The following is a 14,422-nucleotide window of genomic DNA, read 5'->3' as shown; positions in this document are numbered from 1 at the left end:
AGCTGCCGCAGGAATTCGGATTTTATTCTCATTGATTTATTTTATATTATTTAATTTATATCATTTATTTTATATTTTATTTTATTTTATATTTTATTTTATATTTTATTGTATTTTATATTTTATTTTATATTTTATTTCCGGTTTTCTGACTCACGCTGAGGCGCAGCTGCCGCAGGAATTCGGATTTTGTTCTCATTTATTTATTTTATATTATTTAATTTATATCATTTATTTTATATTGTTTATTTTATGTCATTTATTTTATATTATTTATTTTATATTGTATTTTATTGTATTTTATATTTTATTTTATATTTTATTTCCCGTTGGGTGACTCACGCTGAGGCGCAGCTGCCGCAGGAATTTGGATTTTATTCTCATTTATTTATTTTATATTATTTATTTTATATCATTTATTTTATATTTTATTTTATTTTATATTTTATTTTATATTTTATTGTATTTTATATTTTATTTTATATTTTATTCCCGGTTTTCTGACTCACGCTGAGGCGCAGCTGCCGCAGGAATTCGGATTTTATTCTCATTTATTTATTTTATATCATTTATTTTATATCATTTATTTTATATTATTTATTTTATATCATTTATTTTATATCATTTATTTTATATCATTTATTTTATATTGTATTTTATTGTATTTTATATTTTATTTTATATTTTATTCCCGGTTTTCTGACTCACGCTGAGGCGCAGCTGCCGCAGGAATTCGGATTTTATTCTCATTGATTTATTTTATATTATTTAATTTATATCATTTATTTTATATTTTATTTTATTTTATATTTTATTTTATATTTTATTGTATTTTATATTTTATTTTATATTTGATTTCCTGTTTTATTTCTGACTCACGCTGAGGCGCAGCTGCCGCAGGAAGGTTCCCAGCAGGGCTTGGCTGACTCCGAGCGCTCGCAGCCGCTCCTGGGGCCGCGGGGAGCGGATCCAGGGCCCCAAATGCTGGGAATGAATGAATGGGGGAAAAAAGCTGGGATGGCAGGGAAAATCCCAAAATTCCAGCGGGAAAATCCCAAAATTGCAGCGGGAAAATCCCAAAATTGCAGCGGGAAAATCCCAAAATTGCAGCAGGAAAATCCCCAAAATCCCAGCAGGAAAATCCCAAAATTGCAGCACGAAAATCCCCAAAATCCCAGTGGAAAAATCCCAGCATTGCAGCAGGAAAACCCCAAAATCACAGCAGGAAAATCCCCAAAATCCCAGCAGGAAAATCCCCAAAATTCCAGCGGGAAAATCCCCAAAATTGCAGCAGGAAAATCCCAAAATTGCAGCAGGAAAATCCCAAAATCGCAGCAGGAAAATCCCCAAAATCCCAGCAGGAAAATCCCCAAAATTCCAGCGGGAAAATCCCCAAAATTGCAGCAGGAAAATCCCAAAATCGCAGCAGGAAAATCCCAAAATCCAGCAGGAAAATCCCAAAATTGCAGCAGGGAAATCCAAAAAAACGCTGGAATTCCAGCAGGAAAATCCCCCAAATCACAGCACGAAAATCCCAAAATTGCAGCGGAAAAATCCCAAAATTCCAGCAGGAAAATCCCCAAAATCCCAGCGGGAAAATCCCAAAATCCCAGCAGGAAAATCCCAAAATCCCAGCAGGAAAATCCCAAAATTGCAGCAGGAAAATCCAAAAATCCCAGCAGGAAAATCCCAAAATTCCAGCGGAAAAATCCCAAAATCCCAGCAGGAAAATCCCAAAATTGCAGCGGGAAAATCCCCAAAATCCCAGCGGAAAAATCCCAAAATCCCAGCAGGAAAATCCCAAAATTCCACCAGGAATAGGGAAAATGCTGGGATTGCAGCAGGAAAACCCCAAAATTCCAGCAGGAAAATCCCCAAAATCCCAGTGGGAAAATCCCAAAATCCCAGTGGGAAAATCCCAAAATCCCAGTGGGAAAATCCCAAAATTGCAGCAGGAAAATCCCAAAATTGCAGCAGGAAAATCCCCAAAATCCCAGCGGAAAAATCCCAAAATCCCAGCAGGAAAATCCCAAAATTCCAGCAGGAAAATCCCCAAAATTCCAGCAGGAAAATCCCAAAATCCCAGCAGGAAAATCCCCAAATTCCAGCGGAAAAATCCCAAAATCCCAGCAGGAAAATCCCCAAAATTCCAGCAGGAAAATCCCCAAATTCCAGCGGAAAAATCCCAAAATCCCAGCAGGAAAATCCCCAAAATTCCAGCAGGAAAATCCAAAAAAATGCTGGAATTCCAGCAGGAAAATCCCCAAAATTCCAGCGGGAAAAGTCCCAAAATTCCAGCAGGAAAATCCCAAAATTCCAGCGGAAAAATCCCAAAATCGCAGTGGGAAAATCCCAAAATCCCAGCACGAAAATCCCCAAAATCCCAGCACGAAAATCCCCAAAATTCCAGCGGAAAAATCCCAAAATCCAGCAGGGAAATCGCAAAATTCCCCAAAATCCCCCCAATGATCCCCGAAATCCCCCAAATCCTCCCAAATAATCCCCAAAATCCCCCCAAATTCCCCCAAAATCCCCCCAAAAATCCCCCAAAATCCCCCCAATAATTCCCCAAAATCCCCCAAATAATTCCCTAAATTCCTCCCAAAATTCCCCCAAAATCCCCCCAATAATTCCCAAAATCCCCCAAAAAATTCCCTAAATTCCCCCCAAAATCCCCCAAAACTCCCCCAAAACCCCCCAAATAATTCCCAAAATCCCCCCCAATAATCCCCAAAATCCCCCAAATATTTCCCTAAATTCCCCCCAAAATCCCCCAAATAATTCCCCAAAATCCCCCAATAATTCCCTAAATTCCCCCCAAAGTCCCCCAAATAATTCCCTAAATTCCTCCCAAAATCCTCCCAAAATCCCCCCAAAATCCCCCAAGTAATTCCCAGAATTCCCAAAAATTCCCCCCAAAATTCCCAAATAATCCCCAAATAATCCCTAAAATTCCCCCTCAAACCCCCAAAATCCCCCCAAAAAATTCCCAAAATCCCCCCAAATTCCCGCCAAAATCCCCCCAATAATTCCCTAAATTCCCCCGAAAATCCCCCCGAAAATTCCCCAAATCCCCCCAATAATTCCCCAAATCCCCCCAAATCCCCCCAAAATGCCCCCAAACCCCCCAAAATCCCCCCAATAATCCCCAAATCCCCCAAAATCCCCCCAATAATTCCCAAAATCCCCCCAATAATCCCCAAAATCCCCCAAATTCCCCCCAAATTCCCCCAAATCCCCCAAATAATTCCCTAAATTCCCCCCAAATTCCCCCCAAATAATCCCCAAAATCCCCCCCAAATTCCCCCCAAATAATCCCCAAATTCCCCCAAAATCCCCCCAAATAATTCCCAAAATCCCCCAAAATCCCCCCAAATAATTCCCAAAATCCCCCAAATTCCCCCAAATCCCCCCAAAATCCCCCCTCAAACCCCCAAAATCCCCCCAATAATTCCCCAAATTCCCCCCAATAATTCCCCAAATCCCCCCAAAATCCCCCAAATAATCCCCAAATTCCCCCAAAATCCCCCAAATAATCCCCAAAATCCCCCCAAATAATCCCTCAAATGCCCCAAATAATTCCCTAAATTCCCCCAAATCCCCCAAATAATTCCCAAAATTCCTCCCAAAATCCCCCCAAAATCCCCCCTCAAACCCCCAAATTCCCCCCAATAATCCCCAAATTCCCCCCAATAATCCCCCCAAATTCCCCCAAATTCCCCCAAAATCCCCCAAAATCCCCCCAAATAATCCCCAAAATCCCCCAAATTCCCCCAAAATCCCCCCCAATAATTCCCAAAATCCCCCCCAATAATTCCCAAAATCCCCCCCAAATCCCCCCAAATAATCCCCAAAATCCCCCAAATTCCCCCCAAAATCCCCCCAAATCCCCCCAAATAATCCCCAAAATCCCCCAAATCCCCCAAAATCCCCCCAATAATTCCCCAAAATCCCCCCAATAATTCCCTAAATTCCCCCAAAATCCCCCCAATAATCCCCAAATTCCCCCAAATAATTCCCAAAATCCCCCAAAATCCCCCCTCAAACCCCCAAAATCCCCCCAATAATTCCCTAAATTCCCCCGAAAATCCCCCAGAATTCCCCCAATAATCCCCAAATTCCCCCAAATTCCCCCAAAATCCCCCCAATAATCCCCAAATAATTCCCAATAATTCCCAAAATCCCCCCAAATCCCCCAAATCTCCCCCAAACCCCCCAAATAATTCCCAAAATCCCTCCCAATAATCCCCAAATCCCCCCCAAATTCCCCCAAAATCCCCACAAATAATTCCCAAATCCCCCCAAAATCCCCCAAATAATCCCCAAATTCCCCCCAAAATCCCCCCAATAATCCCCAAATCCCCCAAAATCCCCCCAATAATTTCCCCTCAAACCCCCCAAATCCCCCCAATAATTCCCCAAATTCCCCCCAATAATTCCCCAAATCCCCCCAAAATCCCCCAAAAAATCCCCAAAATTCCCCCCAATAATCCCCAAATTCCCCCAAAACCCCCCAAATTCCCCCCAAAACCCCCCAAATCCTCCCAAATAATTCCCAAAATCCCCCCAATAATCCCCAAAATCCCCCCAAAATCCCCAAAATCCCTCCAAATAATCCCCAAAATCCCCCCAATAATCCCCATATTCCCCCAAAATTCCCCCAAATAATCCCCAAAATCCCCTCAAATCCCCCAAAACCCCCAAAATCCCCCAAACCCCCCCAAAATCCCCCCAAACCCCCCAAACCGGTTCACTCACGGTGAAGATGTCGCCGAGGCCGCCGGGGTTCGGGCGCCTCCGGAGGAGCCCCCGGAGCAGCTCCGAGAGAGCCCCGAGCGCGTCCCCGAGCAGGTCCTGGGGAACCCCGGAATTCTGGGATTCCCAAACCCACCCGGCCGGGAAAAACGGGAATTCTGGGGGGGGTTTGGGGCAATTTTGGGGGGGAATTTGGGGGAATTTTGGGGGAATTTTGGGGTTTTTGGGGTAATTTTTGGGGGTTTTTTGCCGATTTTTGGGGGGGATTTCTGGGGATTTTGGGATGGGAATAATGGGAAAAATGGGGAATAATGGGAATAATGGGAATATTGGGAATAATGGGGAAGAATGGGAATAATGGGGAATAATGGGAATGGGAAGTTGGAAATGGGAAAAACGGGAATTCTGGGGGGGGTTTGGGGAATTTGGGGGGGATTTTGGGGGAATTTTGGGGTTTTTCGGGTAATTTTTGGGGGTTTTTTGTCGATTTTTGGGGGGAATTTCTGGGGATTTTGGGATGGGAATAATGGGAATGATGAGAATTATGGGAAAAATTGGAAAAATAGGAATAATGGGGAATAATGGGGAATAATGGGAAAAATGGGGAATAATGGGAATTATGGGAAAAATGGAAAAATGGGAGAAATGGGAAAAATGGGAAAAATGGGAAAAATGGGAAAAATGGGAATTTTGGGGTTTTTGCCAATTTTTGGGATGGGAATAATGGGAATAATGGGAATAATGGGAATTATGGGAATAATGGGAATTATGGGAAAAATGGGAAAATGGGAAAAATGGGAAAAATGGCAATTTTGGGGTTTTTGCCAATTTTTGGGATGGGAATAATGGGAATAATGGGAATAATGGGAAAAATGGGAAAAATGGGAATTTTGGGGTTTTTTGCCAATTTTTGGGATGGGAATAATGGGAATAATGGGAATCCAGGGAATAATGGGGAAAATGGGAATAATGGGGAAAATGGGAATGGGAAGTTAGAAATGGGAAAAATGGGAATTTTGGGGGTTTTTGCCAATTTTTGGGGTTGAAATTCCAGGGAATTTTGGGGTTTTTCGGCCAATTTTTGGGGTTTTTTTTGCCAATTTTGGGGTGAAATTTCTGTGAATTTTGGGATGGGAATGATGGGAATGATGGGAATGGGAAAAATGGGAAAAATGGGAAGTTGGAAATGGGAAAAATGGGAATTTTGGGGGTTTTTGCCAATTTTTGGGGGTGAAATTCCAGGGGATTTTGGGGTTTTTCGGCCAATTTTTGGGGGTTTTTTGCCAATTTTGGGGTGAAATTTCTGGGAATTTTTGGGATGGGAATAATGGGAATTATGGGAATTATGGGGGAAAAATGGGAAAAATGGGAATGGGAATAATGGGGAAGAATGGGAATGGGAAGTTGGAAATGGGAAAAATGGGAATTTTTGGGGTTTTTGCCAATTTTTAGGGGGTGAAATTTCTGGGAATTTTGGGATGGGAATAATGGGAAAAATGGGGAAAATGGGGAAAAATGGGAATAATGGGGAAAATGGGAAGTTGGAAATGGGAAAAATGGGAATTTTGGGGGTTTTTGCCAATTTTTGGGGGTGAAATTCCAGGGAATTTTGGGGTTTTTCTGCCAATTTTTGGGGGGTTTTTTTTGGCAATTTTGGGGTGAAATTTCTGGGAATTTTGGGATGGGAATTATGGGAATGATGGGAATGATGGGGGAAATGGGAATAATGGGAAGTTGGAAATGGGAAAAATGGGAATTTTGGGGGTTTTTGCCAATTTTTGGGGTTGAAATTCCAGGGAATTTTGGGCTTTTTCTGCCAATTTTTGGGGGGTTTTTTTTGCCAATTTTGGGGTGAAATTTCTGGGGATTTTGGGATGGGAATTGTGGGAATTGTGGGAATGGGAAAAATGGGAAAAATGGGAATTTTGGGGGTTTTTGCCAATTTTTGGGGGTGAAATTCCGGGGGATTTTGGGATGGGAACAATGGGAATAATGGGAATTATGGGAATAATGGGAATCCGGGGAATTTTGGGGTTTTTTTGCCAATTTTGGGGTGAAATTTCTGTGAATTTTGGGATGGGAATTATGGGAATTATGGGAATTATGGAAATAATGGGAATGGAAACATTTGGAATTGGAATAATGGGAATTACGGGAATAATGGGAATTATGGAAAAAATTTGGAATGGGAAAAATGGGGAAAATGGGGATAAGTGGGAATATTTGGAATAATGGGAATATTGGGATAAGTGGGAATAATGGGAATGGAAAGATTTGGAATGGGATTAAAGGGAATAATGGGAACAATAGGAATTATGGGAATGGAAAGATTTGGGATGGGAATGATGGGAATAAATGGAAAAATTTGGAATGGGAATAAAGGGAATAAAGGGAATAATGGGAAAAATGGGAATAAAGGGAATGGAAAATTGGAATAATGGGAATGGAAAAATTTGGAATGGGAACCTGGGAAAAATTGGAATAATGGAAAAATTTGGAATGAGAAAATGAGAATGATGGGAATAATGGGAAAACTGGGATTAATGGGATTAAAGGGATTAATAGGAATGGAAAACTTTGGAATGGGAATAATGGGAACAATGGGGATAATGGGAACAATGGAAAAATTTGGAATGGGAAAAATGGGAGTAAAGGGAAAAATGGGAATGGAAAACCGGGAATAATGGGAATAATGGGAGTAATGGGAATAATGGGAATGGAAAGATTTGGAATGGGATTAAAGGGAATAATGGGAACAAGAGGAATTATGGGAATAATGGGGATAATGGGGATAATGGGAATAATGGGAACAATGGGAATGGAAAAATTTGGAATGGGAAAGATGGGAATAAAGGGAATAATGGGAATAAAGGGAATAATGGGAATGGAAACATTTGCAATGGGAATAATGGGAATAATGGGAATAATGGGAATAATGGGAATAATGGGAATGGAAAGATTTGGAATGGGATTAAAGGGAATAATGGGAACAATGGGAAAAATGGGAACAATGGGAATAATGGGAATAATGGGAATAATGGGAATGGGAAACCGGGAGTAATGGGAATAATGGGAGTAATGGGAATAATGGGAATGGAAAGATTTTGAATGGGATTAATGGGAATTATGGGAAAAATAGGAATAATGGGCATAATGGGGATAATGGGGATAATGGGAATAAAGGGAATAATGGGAATGGAAAAATTTGGAATGGGAATGATGGGAAGAATGGGAATAAAGGGAATTATGGGAATATTGGGAATAATGGGAATAATGGGAATGGAAAAATGGGAATAAAGGGAGTAATGGGAAAAATAGGAATAATGGGAATAAAGGGAATTATGGGAATAATGGGAGTAATGGAAATGGAAACATTTGGAATGGGAAAATAGGGATAATGGGAATAATGGGAACATTTGGAATGGGAATGATGGGAATGGAATGCTGGGAATGGTGGGAACAATGGGAACGGGAACCCCGGGAAGGAGGCAGGAAACCCCCACTCCTCCCACGGGCCCTGGGGCCGCAATTCCCACCCCGGGATCCAATTCCCAGCAAATCCGGAGCCGCCCCATCCCAGCGACAGAGCCCAGGAAAAACCCGGAACGCCGCCATGGGAATTCCCCCGTCCCGCTCCGTCTTCCCCCGGAATTCCCAATTTTTGGGGTTTTCCCCCCAAATGCCCACCTGGGCTCCGGGAGGCTCGGGGTTTTTCCCGGATTCCGGCGCGGGCAGGCCCAGGACGGAGGCCAGGGCCGTGTCCAGGAGCTCGGAGCGCTCGGAGTCGCTCAGCGGCGGCTCCAGGGCCCTGGGATCCGGGATCAGGAAAACCCCGGAACGGGAACGGCCAGCGGGGGGGGGCGACCGGGGAGGAGGGTTGGGAATTGTTGGGGGTTTACGGGAGTTATTGGGAATTACTGGGGATTATTGGGAATTATTGGGGATTAATGAGGATTTATTGGGAATTACTGGGGATTATTGGGGATTAATGGGAATTAATGGGAATTATTGGGGATTATTGGGGATTAATGGGAATTAATGGGGATTGATGAGAATTATTGAGGATTTATTGGGAATTATTGGGAATTACTGGGAATTAATGGGGATTATTGGGGATTAATGAGGATTTATTGGGAATTATTGGGGATTATTGGGAATTATTGGGAATTAATGGGAATTATTGGGGATTAATGAGATTTATTGAGGATGTATTGGGAATTATTGGGAATTACAGGGAATTATTGGGGATTAATGAGAATTATTGAGGATTTATTGGGAATTAATGGGAATTATTGGGGATTATTTGGAATTAATGGGAATTAATGGGAATTATTGAGGATTTATTGGGAATTACTGGGGATTATTGGGAATTATTGGGGATTATTGGGAATTATTGGGGATTTATTGGGAATTACTGGGAATTTATTGGGAATTAATGGGAATTAATGGGGATTACTTGGAGTTATTGGGAATTATTGGGAATTATTGGGGATTAATGAGAATTATTGAGGATTTATTGGGAATTTTTGGGAATTTTTGGGAATTATTTGGAGTTATTGGGAATTTATTGGGAATTAATGGGGATTAATGGGGATTACTTGGAATTAATGGGGATTACTTGGAGTTGTTGGGAATTTATTGGGAATTAATGGGGATTACTGGGGATTATTTGGAATTAATGGAAATTAATGGGGATTACTTGGAGTTATTGGGAATTATTGGGGATTAATCGGAATTAATGGGAATTATTTGGAGTTATTGGGAATTTATTGGGAATTAATGGGGATTACTGGGGATTATTTGGAATTAAAGGGAATTAAAGGGAATTATTCGGAATTATTGGGGATTGTTTGGAGTTATTGGGGATTTATTGGGGGTTATGGGGAATTATTAGAGATTTATTGAGGATTATTGGAGATTAATTGGGAATTATTGAGGATTATGGGGATTTATGGGGGATTATTGGGGAATTATGGGGAATTATTAGGGATTAATGAGAATTATGGGGAATTATTGGTAATTATTGGGGATTATTGGGTATTATTGGTGATTAGGGGGAATTTATTGGCAATTATTTGGAGTTATTGGGAATTAATGGGAGTTATTGGGCATTTATTAGGAATTATTTGGAGTTATTGGGGATTTATTGGGAACTACTGGGAATTATTGGGGATTTATTGGGAATTATGGGGAATTATTGGGAATTACGGGGAATTACAGGGAATTATTGGGGATTATTGGGAATTATTTGGGATTATGGGGAATTATTGGAGATTATTGGGGATTAATTGGGAATTATTTGGAGTTATTGGGGATTTATTGGGAATTATTGGGGAATTATTGGGAATTACTGGGAATTATTTGGGATCAGTTGGGAATTATTGGAGTTATCAGGAATTTATTGAGAATTATTGGGAATTATGGGGAATTATTGGGGATTACAGGGAATTATTGGGAATTCATTGGGAATTACTGGGAATTATTGGGGATTATGGGGAATTACAAGGAATTATTGAGGATCAGTAGGGAATTTTTGGGGAGTTACTGGGATTTATTGGGAATTATTGGGGATTATTGGAGTTCATTGAGAATTGTTGGGGATTAATTGGGGATTATTGGGGATTTATTAGGAATTAGTGGGAATTACTGGGAATTTACTGGGAATTATTTGGGAATTCCAAGGAATGGCTCCAGGGACAGCGGAATTCGCAGAATTCCCGGAATTCCCCGAAGTCCCAAGAATCCAACCCCCAAACCCCAAATCCCATCCCCAAATCCCAGTCCTGGAATTCCTGGAATTCCCCAAAGATCCAACCCCAAATCCCAAATCCCGGAATTCCCGGAACTCCCGGAACTCCGGGAATTTTGGGAATTCCCCAAAGATCCAACCCCAAATCCCAAATCCCAAATCCCAGAACTCCCGGAACTCCCGGAACTCCGGGAATTTTGGGAATTCCCCAAAGATCCAACCCCAAATCCCAACCCCGGAACTCCCGGAATTATTCCCGGAATTATTCCCGGAATTTCATGGAATTCCCCCCCCCGTCCCCAGGATACACCAGGTGGGCGCAGGCGCTCAGCGCTCGCTGCCGCAGCCGCGTCCGCGGCGCCTCCGGAGGCTCCGCCCTCAGGAATTCCTGGGAAAACGGCAGGAAGGAAAAAAACCGGGAATGGGGCGGGAAAGTTCCGGAACGCCCCCTCTGGAATGTTCCGGAACGTCCCCTCCGGAACGTCCCAAGGGGATCCAAAGGGATCCTGGAATTCCTGGATTTCCCGGATTCCCTTTAATCCTTGAATTCCCGAATTTCCCGAATTCCCTGGATTCCCAAATTCCCTTTTCCATGAATTCCCGAATTTCCTGGATTCCCTGAATTCCCTTTAATCCTTGAATTCCCAAATTCTTGAATTCCCTGGATTCCTGAATTTCCCAGATTCCCAATTTCCTGGATTCCTGAATTCCCTTTAATCCTCAAATTCCTGAATTCCCTTTAATACTTGAATTCCTGAATTCCCTGAATTCCCCAGATTCCCAAATTCTTAAATTTCCCAGATTCCCAAATTTCCTGCATTCCCGAATTCCTGAATTCCCTTTAATCCTTGAATTCCCAAATTTCCTCATTTCCCAGAATTGCCAGAATTCCCAGGATTTCTGAATTCCCTTTAATCCTTGAACCCTCGGAATTCCTGGATTTCCTGGATTCCCTGAGTTTCCTGCATCCTTGACCTCATGGATTCCCGGATTCTATTCCCATGGGCATTCCCAGAGGCTCCCAGTCCATCCCAGTCCATCCCAGTCCCATCCCAGTCCATCCCAGTATCCCATTATCCCACTCCAGGATTCCCTGGATTCCCAAGTTTCCTGAATTCCTAAATTTCCCGGATTCCCAAATTTCCAGTATCCCATTCCCAGTCCCATTCCCAGTCCATCCCAGTATCCCACAATCCCACTCCAGTCCATCCCAATCCATCCCATTATCCCATTCCCAGTCCCTCCCAGTCCATCCCAGTATCCCATTCCCAGTATCCCATCCCAGTCCCTCCCAGTATCCCAGTGTCCCATTCCCAGTCCCTCCCAGTATCCCACTGTCCCATTCCCAGTCCATCCCAGTATCCCAGTATCCCATTCCCAGTATCCCATTCCCAGTCCCTCCCAGTCCATCCCAGTATCCCATTCCCAGTCCCTCCCAGTCCCTCCCAGTATCCCACTCCAGTCTATGCCAGTATCCCAGTATCCCATTCCCAGTCCATCCCAGTATCCCACTATCCCATTCCCAGTCCATCCCAGTATCCCACTATCCCATTCCCAGTCCATCCCAGTATCCCACTCCAGTCCATCTCAGTCCATTCCAGTATCTCATTCCCAGTATCCCATTCCCAGTCCCTCCCAGTCCATCCCAGTATCCCACTCCAGTCCATCCCAGTATCCCACACTCTCTCATTCCCAGTCCCTCCCAGTCCATCCCACTCTCCCATTCCGAGTATCCCATTCCCAGTCCATCCCAGTATCCCAGTATCCCATTCCCAGTATCCCATTCCCAGTCCCTCCCAGTATCCTATTCCCAGTCCATCCCAGTATCCCATCCCAGTATCTCATCCCAGTCCATCCCAGTATCCCCCAATCCCACTCCAGTCCATCCCAGTCCATCCCAGTATCCCACTATCCCATTCCCAGTATCCCATTCCCAGTCCATCCCAGTATCCCAGTATCCCATTCCCAGTATCCCATTCCCAGTCCATCCCAGTACCCCAGTGTCCCATTCCCAGTCCATCCCAGTCCATCCCATTATCCCATTCCCAGTCCCATTCCCAGTCCATCCCAGTATCCCACAATCCCACTCCAGTCCATCCCAATCCATCCCATTATCCCATTCCCAGTCCCTCCCAGTCCATCCCACTCTCCCATTCCCAGTATCCCATTCCCAGTATCCCATTCCCAGTCCATCCCAGTATCCCACTCTCCCATTCCCAGTCCCTCCCAGTATCCCAGTGTCCCATTCCCAGTATCCCATCCCAGTCCATCCCAGTCCATCCCAGTATCCCATTCCCATTATCCCATACCAGTCCATTCCCAGTATCCCACTCCAGTCTATGCCAGTATCCCAGTATCCCATTCCCAGTCCATCCCAGTATCCCACTCCAGTCCATCCCAGTATCCCAATATCCCATTCCCAGTCCCTCCCAGTATCCCAATATCCCATTCCCAGTCCATCCCAGTATCCCAGTATCCCATTCCCAGTATCCCATTCCCAGTCCCTCCCAGTCCCTCCCATTATCCCATTCCCAGTCCATCCCATTATCCCATTCCCAGTCCATCCCAGTATCCCATTCCCAGTATCTCATCCCAGTCCATCCCAGTATCCCCCAATCCCACTCCAGCCCATCCCAGTCCATCCCAGTATCCCATTATCCCACTCCAGTCCATCCCAGTCCATCCCAGTATCCCACTATCCCATTCCCAGTATCCCATTCCCAGTCCCTCCCAGTATCCCACTCTCCCATTCCCAGTCCATCCCAGTCCATCCCAGTGTCCCATTCCCAGTGTCCCATCCCAGTCCATCCCCGTATCCCAGTGTCCCATTCCCAGTATCCCATTCCCAGTCCATCCCAGCCCATCCCAGTGTCCCATTCCCAGTATCCCATCCCAGTCCATCCCAGTATCCCAGTGTCCCATTCCCAGTATCCCATTCCAGTCCATCCCAGTCCATCCCAGTGTCCCATTCCCAGTATCCCATCCCAGTCCATCCCAGTCCATCCCAGTGTCCCATTCCCAGTATCCCATCCCAGTCTCACCACCATGAGCGCCACCAGCTCGGCCTTGTGGGCGATGCTGCCGGAGCCGCCGGGGCCGTTCCCGGGGAAATTCCCGAAATTCCCGGAATTCTTCCCGGCATTGCCGCAGGCCAGGGCTCGGCCGATCATGGAGACGCTGCGGGCCAGGCTCAGCTTCAGCACCGGGTCCTGCGGGACGGGGACCAACGGCACCGGCGTCAGCGGGGACGGCATCAGCACCGGGATCAACGGGATCATCACCGGGATCAGCGGGATCATCACCGGGATCAACGGGATTGGGATCAGCAGGATCAATGGGATTGGGATCGGGATCAGCGGGGTTGGGAACCAACGGCACCGGGATCAGCGGGGTTGGGATCATCACCGGGATCGGGATCAGCGGGATCAACGGGATCGGGATCAACGGGATTGGGAACCAACGGCACCGGCGTCAGTGGGGTCGGGATCAGCACCGGGATTGGGATCATCACCGGGATCAACGGGATCGGGATCGGGATCAGCAGGGTCGGGAACCAACGGCACCGGGATCAGCGGCACCGGGATCACTGGGATTGGGAACCAAGGGCACCGGGGTCAGCGGGGTCGGGATCAGCGGGATTGGGAACCAACGGCACTGGGATCAGCAGGGTCAGGATCGGGATCAGGATCAGCAGGATTGGGAACCAACGGCACCGGGATCAGCGGGATCAATGGGATTGGGTTTGGGATCAGCGGGATTGGGAACCAAGGGCACCGGGATCAGCGGGATTGGGATCAGCGGGGTTGGGATCGGGATCAGGGGGATGGGAACAGCACCGGGATCAGCGGGATTGGGATCGGGATCAGTTGGGTTGGGAACCAAGGGCACCGGGATCAGCAGGGTCAGGATCAGGATCAG

The 14,422-nt window shown here is 45.1% G+C and overlaps 1 protein-coding gene across 1 annotated transcript in view; it reads right to left on the bottom strand.

The window, feature by feature from the left end:
• The window catches only part of LOC136570886 (maestro heat-like repeat-containing protein family member 1), a 69,103-nt gene extending 55,300 nt beyond the window's left edge, over positions 1-13,803 (bottom strand). The window contains exons 1-5 of the mRNA XM_066571291.1: positions 13,546-13,803; positions 10,813-10,892; positions 8,443-8,563; positions 4,759-4,854; positions 880-984 (exon numbers count right to left, since the gene is read on the bottom strand). Coding sequence (XP_066427388.1) covers positions 880-984; positions 4,759-4,854; positions 8,443-8,563; positions 10,813-10,892; positions 13,546-13,803 — 660 coding nt within the window. The remainder of the gene's footprint in view (positions 1-879; positions 985-4,758; positions 4,855-8,442; positions 8,564-10,812; positions 10,893-13,545) is intronic.
• Positions 13,804-14,422: the final 619 nt, after the last annotated feature.

The sequence above is a fragment of the Molothrus aeneus genome, unplaced genomic scaffold (assembly GCF_037042795.1).
Source record: "Molothrus aeneus isolate 106 unplaced genomic scaffold, BPBGC_Maene_1.0 scaffold_43, whole genome shotgun sequence".
NCBI classification, from domain to species: Eukaryota; Metazoa; Chordata; class Aves; order Passeriformes; family Icteridae; genus Molothrus; species Molothrus aeneus.
The sequence above is the reverse complement of the archived record's forward strand: the minus strand, read 5'-3'. Positions and strand labels throughout refer to the sequence as shown.